The 15,443-nt window shown below is 65.1% G+C and overlaps 1 protein-coding gene across 15 annotated transcripts in view; it reads right to left on the bottom strand.

Moving 5' to 3' along the window:
• Window positions 1-15,443, bottom strand: part of RBFOX3 (RNA binding fox-1 homolog 3) — a 446,986-nt gene that overhangs the window by 15,273 nt on the left and 416,270 nt on the right. For all 15 annotated transcript variants that reach the window (XM_025468223.3, XM_025468224.3, XM_025468214.3 and 12 more), the window contains one exon: window positions 4,670-4,924. In XM_025468223.3, coding sequence (XP_025324008.1) covers window positions 4,670-4,891 — 222 coding nt within the window. In that variant the 5' untranslated portion in view covers window positions 4,892-4,924. The remainder of the gene's footprint in view (window positions 1-4,669; window positions 4,925-15,443) is intronic.

The raw sequence follows: 15,443 nt of genomic DNA, 5'->3' as shown, positions 1-15,443 counted from the left end.
GACAACAGGCCGCGAACGTGCCTTTTGCTGCTCCTCGCTCTCCTGCCTCAATCCCCGCTCTTCGCTCAGGGTTCTCTTGGGACTGCGGCTAGAGGCAAGAGGGGTGCCCTCACTCCAGCACGGCCCACCCTGAGCTTTTCTGGGAGCGGAGGCGGGAGGGTCCCCCGAGGCCCACGCTGAGGTTTGTATAAGCAGAAGTGCTGGTGGCCGTGGCCTCCCACGTGGCCTGAGGGCACAGGCCGCTGACCGGCAGTGACGGGCTGGCACCAGAGAGCCGCCCGGAGACCCCTCCCAGGGGTCTCCAAGAACCATCCGTTTGCTGAAGCCGCTTTCCGGGGCATTTCCCTGCGGTCCAGCAGAGGCGCGCTGACAGGTGCAATGGGTGTCCCGGAGTTAGGGCCGGCGGCAGGGCGAGGCCACTGGGCCCGAGGCCTCCTCCGGGCAGGGGAAACGGAGCCCAAGGGGCGCAGGCTGCCCAGGTCGCCGCGAGCCGTGGCCCGTCCGTGGACTCCTGAGTGGCAGCCCTCAGTGGCCAACCCGTTCGTCGTCTCTGGGAGGAGGGGCCACTCCCCTACTGCTGAGCTCGGCCCGGAGGCCTCTGACCAGGCTCCGGGGCAGCAGGTGCCACAGGGGAGGGGGGGCGGTTGTCCCCAGCTCCTGGGCTGCCGACAGCTGCGAGGACACGCCGGGCAGCGAGCTGCAACACCTGCTCAGAGTCCCTCACAGTCGGGTCTGCGCTCCTGTGTTACGAGGCAGCAAAGGTGCGCGATCCCAGGTGTGGTCGGAAGCCACCGTCCTCTTGTTCTCCTGGGGACGTGCGTGACCCGTGTCAGCGAGGTGGCCATCCCATGAGCGGTGGGCCCGGTTCTGACGAGTGTGTGTGCCCGGAGCCCTTCTGTCCGGCTGCCGAGGGACGTGTGTCCAAGGCCGGGGCTGGACGTCACCAAGCAGCCCAGGAGCCAGGCTGTTGCAGCCCCCATGGCGGAGCCGCCGGCGGGTGCAGGTGGGAGGGTGGCAGGTCTGTGGGGGCAACACCGGGCAGCTGCCTTCGGGAGCCTCAGGGACACCTGGGGGCTCCTCCGGCTCGGCCGGGCAGCTGCCAATGCCCAACGGCCCAGCCTGTTCCACGTCCTCCTCGCGTGGTCCTGCTCTTCTGTGCGGACCTCCAGAGGCTCGTCCTTGCCCCGAAATCGAAGCACAACCCGCCGCGCATCCACTGACTCTCCTGCCCTCTGGTTACAACAAAGTCTGGCTCTTCCCGTGCGGCGGTCAGGGTGGGCCCAGGGCCCTCGGTCACACACCCGAGCCCTCCATGGCTCCTGGGTACAGGTGAATTTGGGACTTCCGCTGGAGAGGGGCATGTAACGCTGGCTGTGGACTGGCAGAGAGCAGCGGTCAGCTCGGCCAGCTGCACCCAGAGTGGCGGGGGGCCCCGGGCCTGGGTGGGCCACAGGAGGGCGCTACCCAGGGAAGGCGTCTGGGGCCTGCCCGGGCTGCCCTGCACCCACTGTCAGTCTCCACGGTCCAGCCCCCCTCCCCACAACACCCCACCCAGAGGCCTTGAAGGGGAGCCAGCTGAAGGCAAGGACAGGGTATGGGGTGTTGGTGGTCCGGTGCGATGAGTTTCAAGTGGGGCCAGGACTCAAGCAAGGAAGAAGCCCCCTCGGCCACCCCCGCACAGCTCCAGACAGAGGCAGACGAACGGGTTGGGTGACTGTGAAATCCTAAGATGCAGGTCATCTTAGCCATCAGACCCTACTCACCCCCGGCCCCTCATTCGAGGCCAGGGGCTGGGTTCAGATGCCGCCCAGTGCACCCTCGCCATCAGAGGAGCCTGCAGCCCCTGCACCTGGGCCTCCCCAAGCTCAGTCGGCACAGGGGGAGGCCACGAGAGCCCTGGGCAGGGGCCGGTGGGCCCGGGCGGGGGGCGGGGGCTTGGGCAGCAGGCCAGGATGGCCTCGTCCCTGCATGGAGCCCATCACCCAGGCTTGCTGAGGCGACACGAGAGGAAGCCACGCCAAGTGTTTCCCTGCAGCCCCTCAGCCCTGCCGCCTGGGGGCTCCTGGGCGCTCATGTAAGGAGGCTCTCGGCCCTGCGGTGGGGGGGGCTGGGAGGGGCCGTCCCACCTGTAGCCTCCAGCTGTCTGCCGTGAGGTCGTCTTTGTCCTAACGGGCAGCCCCCTCCTTGGGCAGAGACTCTGGAGGACAGCATATTCTAAGAGCGCCCTGCCGGCCACACAGCTGTGGCACTGAGCTGCCCGGGGTGGGGGGGGGCATTGTCGGCTGGCAGCTGCCTGGGGCGTGGTGGCTGCGCACAGCTGGGTCTCACCCGGGGAGGTGGCGGGGGGAGGGGTGTGTGGGGTGGGCAGGACACATCTGCCTTGGCACCTGGCACTCTGGCCACAGCTCCTGGTGTTGTGGCACCTGCCAGCTGGGGAGGGCAGGGGCCCCCGGGACAGGCCCTGTGAGGGTCACTGCAGAGGAAGATGGGGAGGGTGAGGGGTAGTTTGTGAGCGACAGTCCCCCTGGGCGGTCCCAGGGTTCAGGGACACCTGCAGGGGTCCCTCGTGCCCTTGAGTGAATGAGCACCCTGGGGAGGTGGCCCCTAGCCATATCCCTGGGGTCTCTGCAGAGCAGTGGGGTGCGCCCCGATCCGTCAGCAGCCCCATCAGGCTTGGCACCCCATGCTGCGGTGACAAACGGAATCCACGCGCGGAAGAGAGCAGGTCTGGGCAGAAGGCGCAGTCCACGGCCCCCGCTGTCCTGTACCTCCGCATCTGAACCCCAGGCTGCCTGGGGGCGGGGGGTGCGGCGAGAGGAGGCTTCCGTGAGCTGAGGAGCCTCCACGCAAGGACGGGGCCCTTCAGGCTTTAGCTGCGAGGGCGGGGCAGCTCCTCTGGGAGGACGGTGGCTCCTGGGATCTCAGAGCAGGATGGGGTGCCCCCTGCCCCCTCCAGCTCCTCCCGAGGTGGGAAGCTCCGCACAAGTACTTCGGGCTCTGAGTGCACGTGCCGTCCAGCGGCGGGTCCTCTGTCCCTCTGGCGACCTCACCCGCAGGGCTCATCGGGGCCCGGGCACGGCCAGGAACGGTCGCTCCTCTGTATCCCGGATGGCAGACGGCCTGTTACGCCCTCGGGCCCAGGCACCCTCCTGGGGAGGCCCGTGGCCAGAGAAGTGAGACACTCGCTGCTCAGTTGGGATGAATCGTTTCTGACCCCTCCAGGGTCACAGGATGGGGGCCATGACTTTCATGTCCTCGACTGGCACCTGGAACTGGTGGCCGCCTCAGGGCAGGGCCGGTCACTTCTCCCCTGTGCCCCCGATGTCGTTCAGTGCGCGGCGCACAGGGCGTTCCCCCAACCGTCCTCCGGGTGAAGATGACCCCATGCTCTTCCCGGTTTGGCGGCCTCTGGGGACCAGGTGTCAAGGAGGCCTCCTGGCTGGTTTCTGTGCTGAAGGCGTCCACGATCGGGCCCCCAGCTCCGCGGCACCTGCCGGTCTGACCGCCTTGTCTCCCGCGTTCGCTTCTGGGGAGAATTTCTGCCTCGTGGTCCCGTCGTGGGTGGTCTGGCCAGATGCACCCTGTCTGCAGAGCCCGTCAGAAGGAGCCCGTCCCCCAGCTGGGACTCGGCCACCATGGGCCCCCTCTGGCTCTGGTCTGAGCGCACCCAGTCGGGGCGGGGGGGCTTGAGGAATCAGAAGCCCAAGCAGAGCGGCCCCCAGAGGTACCATTTGGCTCCTGGTTCTACCACCCTCAGGCCTCGCCTTTCCCACTGTAGGAGCCCGCGTGAGGGTTTGCGGGAGACACCGGACATGGACGTGCAGAGTGCACGGGTGGGACTCAGGCCGGCAGCCCTCCACGCGGGGGGAAGGGCCGCAGACGAGGGTCCCGTCTCTCCCCAGACAGCCTGGGCGCTGCCGTCCACACAGGGGCGGTGGGCGGTATCTGGGCCCACGCAGCACCCCGGGAGCCAGGCTGCAACAGGGCGAGGGCGGGGGGAGCGCCCGCTGGGAGGCTGCCAGAGCGGGCCACTCCTGGGCGGCACAGGGCGTGCTGGCCTCCTGCCTGGGCCCCGCCGGCCAGCGCTGGGGGGTGGGGGGCAGCCAGCAGGACGGACAGCGGCTGAACCCAAAGCCCCGCAGCTGGGGAGGGGCGGCGCGTGGAGAAGGCGACTGGGGCCGGGGCCAGGGAAGGGGCGGCGCGGGCTGGGTTCTGGCTGGCTCCCGGGGGCTGCCCTCGTGGGACGCCCACCCCAGCCCGGCCACCCCCGGCCACGCTCCTCCGCCGCCGGGAGCCCGAGAAGCGGGCGGCTCAGCACTTTCTCCTTGGAGCCGCATCACAGCCCCATCGGGAGGCTCTCTGGAGGGCGGCCAAGCACGGAGTGACGAGTGGTTAGAAGTGATCTCCGCGCCCGCCACCCGAGACTCGCCAGGGGCCCTGCGCCTCCTCTGCCACCTCCCTGCCCCCTCCTGTGCAGACGTGGGGGCCCGGGCCTCCCCTCGCCCCCCCGGGGACGGGTCACCGGCCACCCGGTGCCGGGTGTCAGCAGGGTGTCAGCCGGGGGCTCCAAGGCCGTGAGCCCCTCCAGGCCTGTCGCCTGCGGGCCACCCCCCCCGCCCTCCCGGGGGACACTCCTCCCCGAAGCCATGGGCTCGCGGGGCCCCCTTACCGGCACTGTCTGCGCCCCGGCGATGGGCTGTGTGCTGGCCTCCGAGCCCGGCTGCTCGGGGTGGGTCTGTGCTGGTGTGTACAGGGTCATGCCGTGCTCCGGGGGAACTGGGGTCTGGCCCGAGTAGTCCTGCGTGGGATGCGGGGGGGGTGGCGCATACTCGGCGGGGATGCCGTTCTGTGGCGGAGGGGGGTACTGGGCAGGGGGGTAGGGCTGGGCCATCGCTTCAGGCGGAGCCGTGGCGTCCTGATTGCCCTGTAGAGGCAACGAGAGCGCGCAGGTTAGATGCCTGGCAGGCCCGACGCTGCCCCCTCTCGAGGGCTCGCGGGGCCGCGCAGGTGGGTTTCCAGAAGTTTCTGCGGCCTCAATGCTGGGCTGTTGGCAGCATGGCCCAGACCCTCTGGGTGGGTGGGGGCGTCGGGGCACCCGGGGCTCGAGACCACTCGCACATCCTGGTCAGACCTGAGGACGTTAAACCATCAGAAAGAACAATTCTGTGATCCCGCGCACCCTCTGCACAGTGTCCGCCAGTGGGGACCTCTGGTGGGGCCATCGTCCCACCAGGGGACGCTGATGCAGTCGCCATACAGAAGGAGCTGCAGCAAGGGTCCTTCCCATGTCCCTTAGAGCCGCGCCCACCTCCCTCCTGCCTTACGAAGGCTTCAGGCCTCAGTTTCCCCATTGGTAGAGCAGGCAAAGGAGGGCACCATCGCAGCCCAAAGGGGAGGTGGTTGGAGTCAACCCCATGGCGCTGGGAGCCCAGCACAACATGGCCCCCGTCTCCAGACCCCCGAGCTTGTCTCTGGGACACCCCACCCCTCCCCTCTGGGCCCTGGGGCAGGGTCCCAGCCACTCTGCAGGGCAGAACCTCCTCAGATGGGGTGCTTGGACCCAGGAGCGTCGCCTGGGAGCCTGTCAGCTGACGCAGGTCCTCGCCCGTACCCCAGACTCCCCGCAGCAATCTGGACACCCGTGGGAACCCCTGATGTAGCCCGGGGAGAGAGCCCTGCAGCCCCAGAGAAGGGACTGGGGTCCCCACGCTGTCCGTGGGGTGGGCAGGGGCAGGGCTACGTTCTGGTTGCTCCTACTTACTGTTCCCCACTGAGGATACACACGGAGTGGGGGGTGGAGGGCAGGTTTGCAGCAGCCTCTCTGAGCAGGTGAGGCACTCTCTGGCCTTCTGAGGGTGTCCCCGGGGGAGAGAGCACCCCCTCCATCGGGAAGGTCAGGTGCCACCCCTCCCTCGAGATCGTGTGGAAGGACCCTTGCATGGACTGGACAGTCTGACACTTAGGGCCACTGTCCCGACGTCTCACCAAGGAGGACGTCTCACTGCGCTGCCCCGTCACACCACCCTTGGCATGTTATCAGGGTTGTTTCCTAGCCTATCCCCCCGTGACACCAGTGCTGCTTCCAGAGAACATGCCGGGGCTTGCTCCGTCCCTCGTGGCTTACTACTATGTATCCCCCCAACAACTGTTTATCGGGGGTCTGGGGGGTGCCAGGCCTGTAGCTCTGGCGAGGATGGAGAGGGATGGGCAGCCCTGACCTCTGCGATCCAGAGTGGGTGTGGATTCAGAGAATGACCCTGAGTGCGAGGGGCCCTGAGGAGCCTGGCCTCACAAGGTGCTGATGCAAGTGGGTAAGACCCAGGCCCAGGGCCCTGTCCCCCACCTGCCGACCTGTCCACCTGCCCACCTCCCTGCAGGCAAGAAGCCTCATGCCAACTCTCTGCCAGAGGCCCCAGCCCCTGTGCACCCCCTGTGCCAGCCTCTGCACTCACTACCTCTGACTCCTGGGGTGACCCCTGATCCCGCTGCGCAGTGGCCTAATGAGCAGAATGTCCTGTCCCACAGCATGTGTGTGCGTCACACACACACTCACGAGTGCATGGTCCTCGCTAGACAGTCCCCCTCACTGCTCCCAACTAGCCCACAAAGTCCCACTACCTACAGTGAGCGAAGGAACATGCTGGGTGGGAGAAGTGGAGGGTTCATGGTGAGGAGGGGGCGGGTGGGGGTGGGAGAAGCACCCAGGCCAGGAAGGGGTGGAGGCCAGGGCAAGGGAGGGGAGGGGGGCGGGGGCGGGGTGGGGAGGAAGAGGAGCAGGCCAGGGGAAGGGACAGGACATTGTCAGCTGCCTGGAGAGATCAATTAACTGATAAATATTTGATTAGAACCTCCACTAACTCACCTCTTCCCAGTGTCCCCACACCTTTCCTCCTCCAAGGGCCCTTCTATCTGCTCCTTGTCACCCCATCCTCGCCCCTCGCCCCCAGCACCCTCTTCCCTGGGTCCCCTGGGGACTGAGTGACAGCCACCACTCCCAGCACAGTGGCCCCCAGAGCTGGAGCCCGGAGCCCAGGCTGTCAGGAACCTGCAGCACACAGGTGGGACGCCAGGGCAGGGTGTCGGGCTGAAGGGGTGCGGGGGGGTGCAGGAGGCAGCTGTGAGACCGCCACCCAGGGCCCTTTATCATGTGGCAACAAATCAGCACATCTGAGCACACATCGCTCTCTGCTTTGCACACTAACTCATTTAATCCCCCTCCGATCCCCAGGGTCACAGTATCGCCCATTTCACAGCTGGTAAGACTGAGGCACAGGCGGCCTGGCTCTCAGGCCTGCACCCCTGCTCCTGCATGCACAGCTCTGCCCCTTCACGGGCGGGTCCTGGGGGACAGGATGGGAGGTTTCACAGCCCGGGGACACAGTTTAGAGCCTGGGATACACAAGGAGGGCTCCCTCTGTGCCATGGGGTGGCCCTGGGTGACCATTTGTTCTCTTTGAACAAAGTCGTCCATCTGCAAGAGGTTATCACGGGGCCTGGACAGAGGAAGCGCAGAATAAAAGCTAGCCAGCGTGGTCTGGTGGGTCCCGGGGGTTGTCTCACCACTCCTGCCACCCACGCTGGAGGGGACTGTGGTCACGTGAGGGGCCCTCACCCTGGCTGCACATCCCACGCCTGGACCCCTCCCCAGGGCAGCTGAGTACATTTAAGACCAAACTCTCCCACGACATTCTGCTGTGTGGCCCGGGCTGAGGGCTCCTGGACCAGACCCGGAGGGAAGAGCAGGGGGTGTCGGGTGCACCGAGGGCGTGACGCGCCTGACACGGAGAGGCCAGCATGGCCGGCACAGTCACATTCCTGTCCTTCCTTCTTCCTTGGTCCGCTGGGGCCAGAGTGGAAGAGGCTTGGGCTCTGCGGCATGAGCGAGCACAGTCCTCCTGCCAGGCTGGGGCCTCGTCTCAGAGCAGCTTGTGAACTGTCTGGCTCCCCAGGGGCCTGGAAATCCCCAGAGCCTGAGGGTGACTCGCTCACTCTTGCTCCCACATCCTTGCACTCAGCACAGCACTTTGCTGCACCCAGAAGAGCCTCCATGTGTATTGGATGGGTGGGTGTGTGGACGGAGGGATGAATGGACAGACTAAAGGACAAATAGGCAGATGAATGGATGGATGGATAGAAGATGGATGGATGGATGGATGGATGGATGGAAGGATGGATGGATGGATGGATGGATGGATGGATGGACATATGGAAGGATGGGTGGATGGGTGGATGGATGGAAGGATGGGTGGGTGGAAGGATGGGTGGATGGATGGGTAGATAAATGGATGGATGGATGGGTGGATGGATGGAAGGATGGATGGATGGATGGATGGATGGATGGCATATGGAAGGGTGGGTGGATGGATGGGTGGATGGATGGATGGATGGATGGATGGACATATGGAAGGATGGGTGGATGGGTGGATGGATGGATGGATGGATGGAAGGATGGATGGACATATGGAAGGATGGGTGGGTGGATGGGGAGACAGGTGAAGGGATGAGTAGATAGTCATTATATCACTTTCTCTACGAACTTATTCCCCTCTCCCATTGTTACATTTTCCCGATAGAACTGGTAAGATCCAGCTCTGCCCACTATACTCCAGGGCTCACACTGTTGGAGAAAAACCACAAAATCACCCTGAATGATTCACTTGAGATCACTAACCACCGACCAAAGCAGTTTCCATTTCCTGTTTTCTGCAGAAAACAAGAGCAGAACGTCCACGCTCACCTGCTGGCCCGCTGGTCTCATACCCCAGAGCCCAGCCCTTCTCACCAACCATGCTCACAGCGCTGGCGATTCACTGCAACATCTCCCACGACTGGAGCAGGACAACCTCCTGGACTGTCGTCCCTTGAGGCTACAACCCAGCTAGCTGTTTCCCTAGGAAGCAAAGTCTCTGTGCAAAGGAGAACTAAGTTGGTCCCAGGAGACATTTACAGAGTCACTCCCACGCCCACACTTAGGGACGGGTAGGGTGCGGTCTGCAGCTGGTCCGGCAGGAGCCAGCCACTCCCAGACGTGGTGATGGAGGCTGGAAGGCGAGTTCCAGAAAGATCCACGTTCACGCATCTGGCAAAGGGGAACCGAGGAGGGCGGCTGGCGATCTGGGAGCTGCTAGATCTGTACCCCCAATTCTACTCCCACTCCTTAGCCCCACTCCAAACTGGCACCATTCCCTGAAACCACCTTTGTCAAGGGTCCCACGTCTGCCACACTGAAATCCTCACCGGACCTGGTCCCTCAGCAGCACTGACTCCTCTCTCTAGACTTTCCTCGCTTGGTTTGGTTGCAGCACGTGCTGTGGGTTCTTCTGCTTCCATGGAAGTTCCTTCTGCATCTGTGTTACTGTTTCCTCACATCTCCCCAACCTGCAAACGTTGTAGGCCCCCCGAAACCCGGTCTCTGGGCCCTCTCTTACGTGGCTAGACTCATTACCTCAAGGTTCTTAGCCTCAATTTTAAAATAGCGCTGTACATTGGCCACCCCCAACGGCTGCCAGCTGTCTGCACACCTAATACATCATTCGAGCTTGACCTACTCCTGAAGGGACTCCTGCTCCCCTCCATTGTCCTCATCAAATCCGCCTCTCGTGAGGTCACCCACTGCCCACAGGTCGGTGCTCAGCCCTACACCTGGGGGGTGATACCTCTCCTTCCGTCCACTCCAAACAATCAAGCAGGGAGCCCCGTCAGCTCCACCTTCAACATGTACCCAGGACCCAACCGTCTCTGCCAACTCGCTGCTCCCATCTAGGTCTGCCCCCCCGGCTCCGTGATTTCCCCCAGTCTTCCTGCTTCTGCTCCTGCCCCGATGACCCGTCCTCTCCAAGTAAAATCCAGACACTTGGAGGGGACCGTCCCTGCATGACCTGGATGGATGGGTGGATGGATGGGTGGATGGATGGATGGATGGATGGATGGATGGACGGACCCCCTACCACTGGGGCCTCCCTGAATGTTCTATGCTGAGCACAAGTGTCTCTGCTGCCCCTCGAATGTCCAGTTCTGGCCTCGAGGAATTTGCACTGACCGTTCCTTCTGCAGGGACACTGCTCCCTGCATACCCCACGGCAGTCTCTCTTCCTTCAGTGTCACCTTCTTAGGGAGGCCCTTTAAAATTGGGGTGCCCCCACTCTGCACTCCCCACCCCCCGATGCGGCTCTGCTCTTCTCCATCTCAGAGTCCCCACGTGGCTACGTGCAGTCTGTCGCCTGCCCCACGGCATCATGTCCAGGCACAGTCTGCCTGTCGTTGAATCTCCAGCCCCTAGAGCATGATGACATGCAGTAGGACTGCGACAGGTGTGCACCTAGTGGAGGAGTGAACGTGTTGTGACAGTGGTCACCAAGAGCACTCTGTGCGCCCCGTGTGCCCCCTGCACGGCGTCCCCACAACGAGCCCAGAAGCAGGACTTGGCAGGAAACTGCGGACTGCTCGCTCCGTGCCCGCTGCTCTGCGCCCCGTTATCTCATGTTTGGTCACAGACCGTGCAGGGCAGGTATGTCCCTCGTGATCTTTACAGGGGGGGAAACGGAGGCACAGATCGACATGTCTGCTTGGGGACCCAGGGCGGGTGAGCACGCAGACCCGTCCCATCCCACGTCCTCCACAGCACATGTGCCAACGGCAGAGGCAGAGGTGCGGAGGGCAGAGGCCCGCGGCCCCTTCCAGCCCCTCTGGCTCTCGAGAGCCGACGGGGAGCATCTCTCCAACTCCAAGTTCGGTGGCCTCGCGCTGGCAGCTTGAAGTCGGCCAGAGTGGGGGTATTTACACCCCGGGGGTGGGCGGGTGCTGCCCGGCAGGCCCCGGCGAGCCGCTGCTAGAGCCAGCACACCACCACCTGACTCCCTCAGCTCTCCGTGGGTGACCGCCGGGGCTGCCCCGGGGTGCTGACGGTGGGGGGGGGTGACCCGATACCGAACGGGACTCTGTGCAAAGGAGAACTAAGTTGGGCCCAGGCGACATTTACGGAGTCGCTCCCGCGCCCGCACTTAGGGACAGGTAGGGTGTGGTCTGCAGCTGGTCCCGCAGGAGCCAGCCACTCCCAGACGCGGTGATGGAGGCTGGAAGGCGAGTTCCAGAAAGATCCACGTTCACGCATCTGGCAAAGGGGAACCGAGGAGGGCGGCTGGCGGCGGGTGCGCGGCTGGCCTTGAGTGTGCGCCTGGGGCTCTGCCCGGCCTCCCCAGCGGCTGGATCTGGCCAGGGAGCGCGCTCCCCTCTCCCCCAGAGGTGACTGGCACGGACTGCACCCCCTGCCCTCCCGTGTCGGTGTCAGGGGGAAGAGCGAGTCGGGGGTCTTTATTCCCTAGCTCCCTCCCCGGAGGCTGTCGCTGGCTCTGGGGAGACTGGACCTCCCCTGGAGGGGGCCCACCCAGGACCCTCCCTCCTTCCCGGATCCACTCGCTGCTTCCTCCTCACCCCTTCTGGAGGCGGTGGCAGCTGGGTCACCGGTCCCTGGCGGGCCCCCTCCACCCACCCTCCAGGCACTCCTGAAAATAGTCTCCCTGTAAATAAACTCACCTGGAATGACCCCAGGGAGCGAGGCAGCCTGAGTTCCCAGGTTCCTCGGCCAGTGTGTCCCCGTCCTGCCGGGGTGAGGGGCCCCCCCGTGTGTGCACAGTGATGGGCCGGCGGGACGCCTGGGGAACGGGGTCGCTGGGGGGAGGTGGAGGGGGCAGGGGCAGCTGACGGAGGCCCGCCTGGACCCTCCCGGCCGCCCAGTCCCTCCGGCTCCTCCTGCTCACGGTCCCTCCAGGACAATCAGGTTAATTGCCTCTTGGCCTCCTCACCCCCAGGAAGGAGGGCGGCGCAGGCCCCGGGCCCGCGGGCCAGGCTGCGGTGGGGAGGCTGGCGGCAAAGGCTGGGCAACGAGCCATTTCTTCACCTCTGGGCAAGGCCGGCTTCCAGACGGGGTGGAGGAGGGGCAGGGCGGCCTGACCCGGGCGCAGACCCAACCCCCAGGGTGTGCTCCGGCCGCCCCCCAACCCGCATCACGCCCACCTACCCTGGGGTGTCGGACCCTCACCCCCTCAGCCCCGCCCCGCACACTGATACCTCCTGTCACCAGCGCCTGCTGAGCTCCGCCGCCTGGCACGGGGAACACCGGGAACACCGGGGGAACAGGCTGGGGTCTGCCCAGGGCCAGCGGTGAGCAGGGCCTCCCCTTGGTGCCTGCAGACCCGGTGACCTCTGGTGACCTGAGTTGGGGGTCACAGGCTGCATTTCACAGAGGGGACCCTGAGGCCACAGGCCACGTGGGGAGTGAGCAGGAGGTCTGAGGCCCTTGCAGCATGGAGGGGGTCATTGTACAGACGCTGTAAGGGGGAGTGGGGAGAGGTGCCTGGGACGGGGTCTTGGAGATGCCGCCGCTCACGCTCCCCGTGGTCAGAGCCATGAGGGATGGACAGATGTCAACTTCTCAAGCCCGGGCCACGGCCTGCTCACCCAGAGGCGCGTGGCGTGTGACAATCCACAGGGCCAGGAGAGTGAGAGGGCTGGTTTCCAGAAGACACCTGTCCAGGGGGCCCTTTGTGAGCGTTCCTGGCAGCTCTCCCCCGAACCTGCACAGAATCAGTGTGGGAAGGGGCAGGGGCTGACCTGGGGGTGACCTCTGGCAGGCAGGAGGTGTGGGGTCTCCAGTGACAGCTGAGCCAGGGGACCTCGTGGCGCTGACCTCCCAGCCTGGGGGGAGCCCCCCTCACCCCCCACCCCAGGCGCACACATGTGCACGTGAGGCAGTGGCTCTCCTCTCTGACCGTAGGCGACACCCAGCCTGGCCCACCGGGCAAACGGGGGCTCTCATCTCTCTGCCTCCCCGACAGGCACCCCCACTGGGTTCTGCTCACTACCAACGTGAAGCCTCCTTTGGTCTTGGAAGAGAAAGCTCTTCCACGCACTGAGCTGCAATCTGCCTTCTGGAAACTTCCACCCAGCACCAGGCTCTCAGCCTCTGAGCCTGCACAGTCGCGGTCCAGGGACTCCCTCTCCCATTGCTGAGCCTCCGGGGAGTGAAGAATCCAACACGGCTGCACCCGTGGTGGTTCCCTTCTTACAGGTGAGGAAACATGGGAATGGCTCTGTTTGGATCTGGATCCAGGCCGGAGTTCCCAATAGTCGCCCCCCTCCGGCTTCCGCACCTTCCCCTTCTCAGTGCGGGGGGCCTGGTGGACACCCACCTGTGGTGCAGGAGGCTCCCTCTGGCCGGGCCTGCCCAGGGCGGCTGGCTTGGGGGCCACGGGAGGGAGTGTCCCAGAGCGAGGGGACCACGCGAGGGAGAGCTGGGGCAGCGCCGTGGGAGAGCGTCTGGGCGCTCAGGGCAACAGGAGGGAAAGGGGGCAAGGCTGGGAGAGACACAATCCTACCCGAGGGGATGGTCCTACTTTCTTTTTTTTTTTAATGTGCCAAACGTTGGAAAGTGAAGTTTTGGGGGAAAAAGATGAAATCATGGAGCAGCGTGGAGTTGGGGCTAGGCACACGGTGGTGTCAAGGGAACAGGCCGGGTGCCCACCGACACCTGTCCCGGGTGAGCCCAGGTGCCAGGGGTCTGCTCTGTTCCTGTGCATGGCTCTTGGTTCTGGGGAAGGCGTCTTGCCCTGATTCAAAGCGCACTGGGCAGGACTATCATGGGTTTTCTGGAAGTTTCCAAGGATGGTGGAGCCTGGCCCTGCTCCCGGGGGACCCGTGACGACAGGGATCCCAGAAAGAGACCTTGGAGTATGTTCCACCCACTCGGCTGAGGACACCCGCACCGGGGAGGCTGACTCGCCCAAAGTCACCCTGGTGGGTGTGCAGGCGGGGCTGGTGTCCGCGCATCTCCTCCAGCAGGGGGTACGAGCAATGGTGTGCGCGGACTTGATCGCGGAACGTGCACAGAGTGCCCAGCTGGTGCCCCCTTCTAGCGCCAGCGAGCGCCACTGAGCACCAGTGTGAGCGCGGACCCGTCTCCGGAAGCGGACACCCCTGCCGAGGCCCCCTGGGCATTAACTAAATTTGAAATGCATGATGTGATTTTCAGGGGCAGCCAATTAGCCTCTCCATGGCGCTTGGCTCGGGTTCACGTTTGAATTTCCTGGGCGGCCGGCTGAGAGCAGGGGCTGGGCCTTGGGGTGGCTCGTGACTCACCGGGGGCTCCCCCTGTGAGGGCAGTGGGGGGCACCGACACAGAAATAAACGGTCCCAACAGTTTTTGAGGTCCTGCCACCGTCCCGGGGAGGGAGAGAGGGCTGCTCTGGGGTTCGGCCGGGGTCACTGGCGTGGGAGGCAGGGGGTGGGCAGCCGCAGCACTCGGCTTTCTCCCTCACCACGTACTCAGTTGCTTTGTCAGCCCAGAAACAGGCGGTCCTCATGGCTTTATGGGCTCCTAACCCCATGTTTTGGGAGGAGAGCATCCTTGCCAGATGGGAACAGGGGTGCCCCAAACTAGCCCAGGCTCCCTGGGGGGAAAGCCAGGTCCTAGCAGTGGGAAGGGGAGCCTCCATCTCCATCTGAGACCCTTCCTGGTCCCCTTGTACCCCGCATGGCAGAGACTTGTCTCCTGGATGCTCTCATGCCTCCCTCCTGAGGTTCTGGGAGATGCTGCAGCGGGGAGCGTACCTGCCGGCCAGCACCTCGAGGCCAGAGACTCTGGGGTGCCGCAGGAGGTGCCCGTGCCAGCCCAGGGCAGAGCTGGGCTGCTATCACAGTACAGGCAGCTGGGGTGGGCAGGGGAGGCTCTAGCACCCGAGGCTCAGCGGTGCGGCTGGGGCGGAGCTCCAGGCCAGGAGGCCCCGAGGGCAAGGGCTCCTCCCGAGTCCCCAGCTCCCTGACACCGCTCGGGCACACAGCAGGTGCTCAGGAAGTGCCCAGTAGAGTGGATGATCTGAGGAGTGACAGCCACCGGCCGGGCCCGTGTTAAGCAGGAAGGGCGCCTCCTCTCAGGTAAGGGCCGAGCCCTCCGTGCCCGCGCATCCGCCACCAGGGACGCAGCTCAGCGGGGAGGTTACTCGCCCGTGTGACACGGCCAGCCCGCGGCCGAGCCCGGCCGACTCCAGGACACTGCCTGACCCGCGTGCACGGCTGCCCCAGGGGAGTAGAGGGCGGTGTGCCCTCGCCCACGGCCTGGAGGACAGACGGAAGCCCCACACGCCGCTCCCTGTGCCAGGACCTCCGTCCCTCCCAGAAGTCATTCCAAGCGAGGGAGCCACCAGCCCTGGGGTCCTGTGCCCCTGCTAAGAGCCCACCTCTGAGCCTGGCGCTCCCCTCCGGTATGCACGGGGCGCCCACGGTGCCAGGCTGATGTGGGCTCTGCGCAAGGCTGGGCAGGGGGTGCGGCGGGGTTGGGGGAGGGCCGCGGTGGGGGGAGGCTGGAAGGAAGCAGGGAGCCTGCTGGGAGGGAGGGAGGCTGAATCCATCTAAGCGACGGCTCCCCCCGCCCCCCACCCCCGCCCCCTCCA

This window comes from Canis lupus, chromosome 9, assembly GCF_003254725.2.
Source record: "Canis lupus dingo isolate Sandy chromosome 9, ASM325472v2, whole genome shotgun sequence".
In the NCBI taxonomy this organism is placed as follows: Eukaryota; Metazoa; Chordata; class Mammalia; order Carnivora; family Canidae; genus Canis; species Canis lupus.
This window is presented reverse-complemented; position numbering and strand designations above follow the sequence as displayed.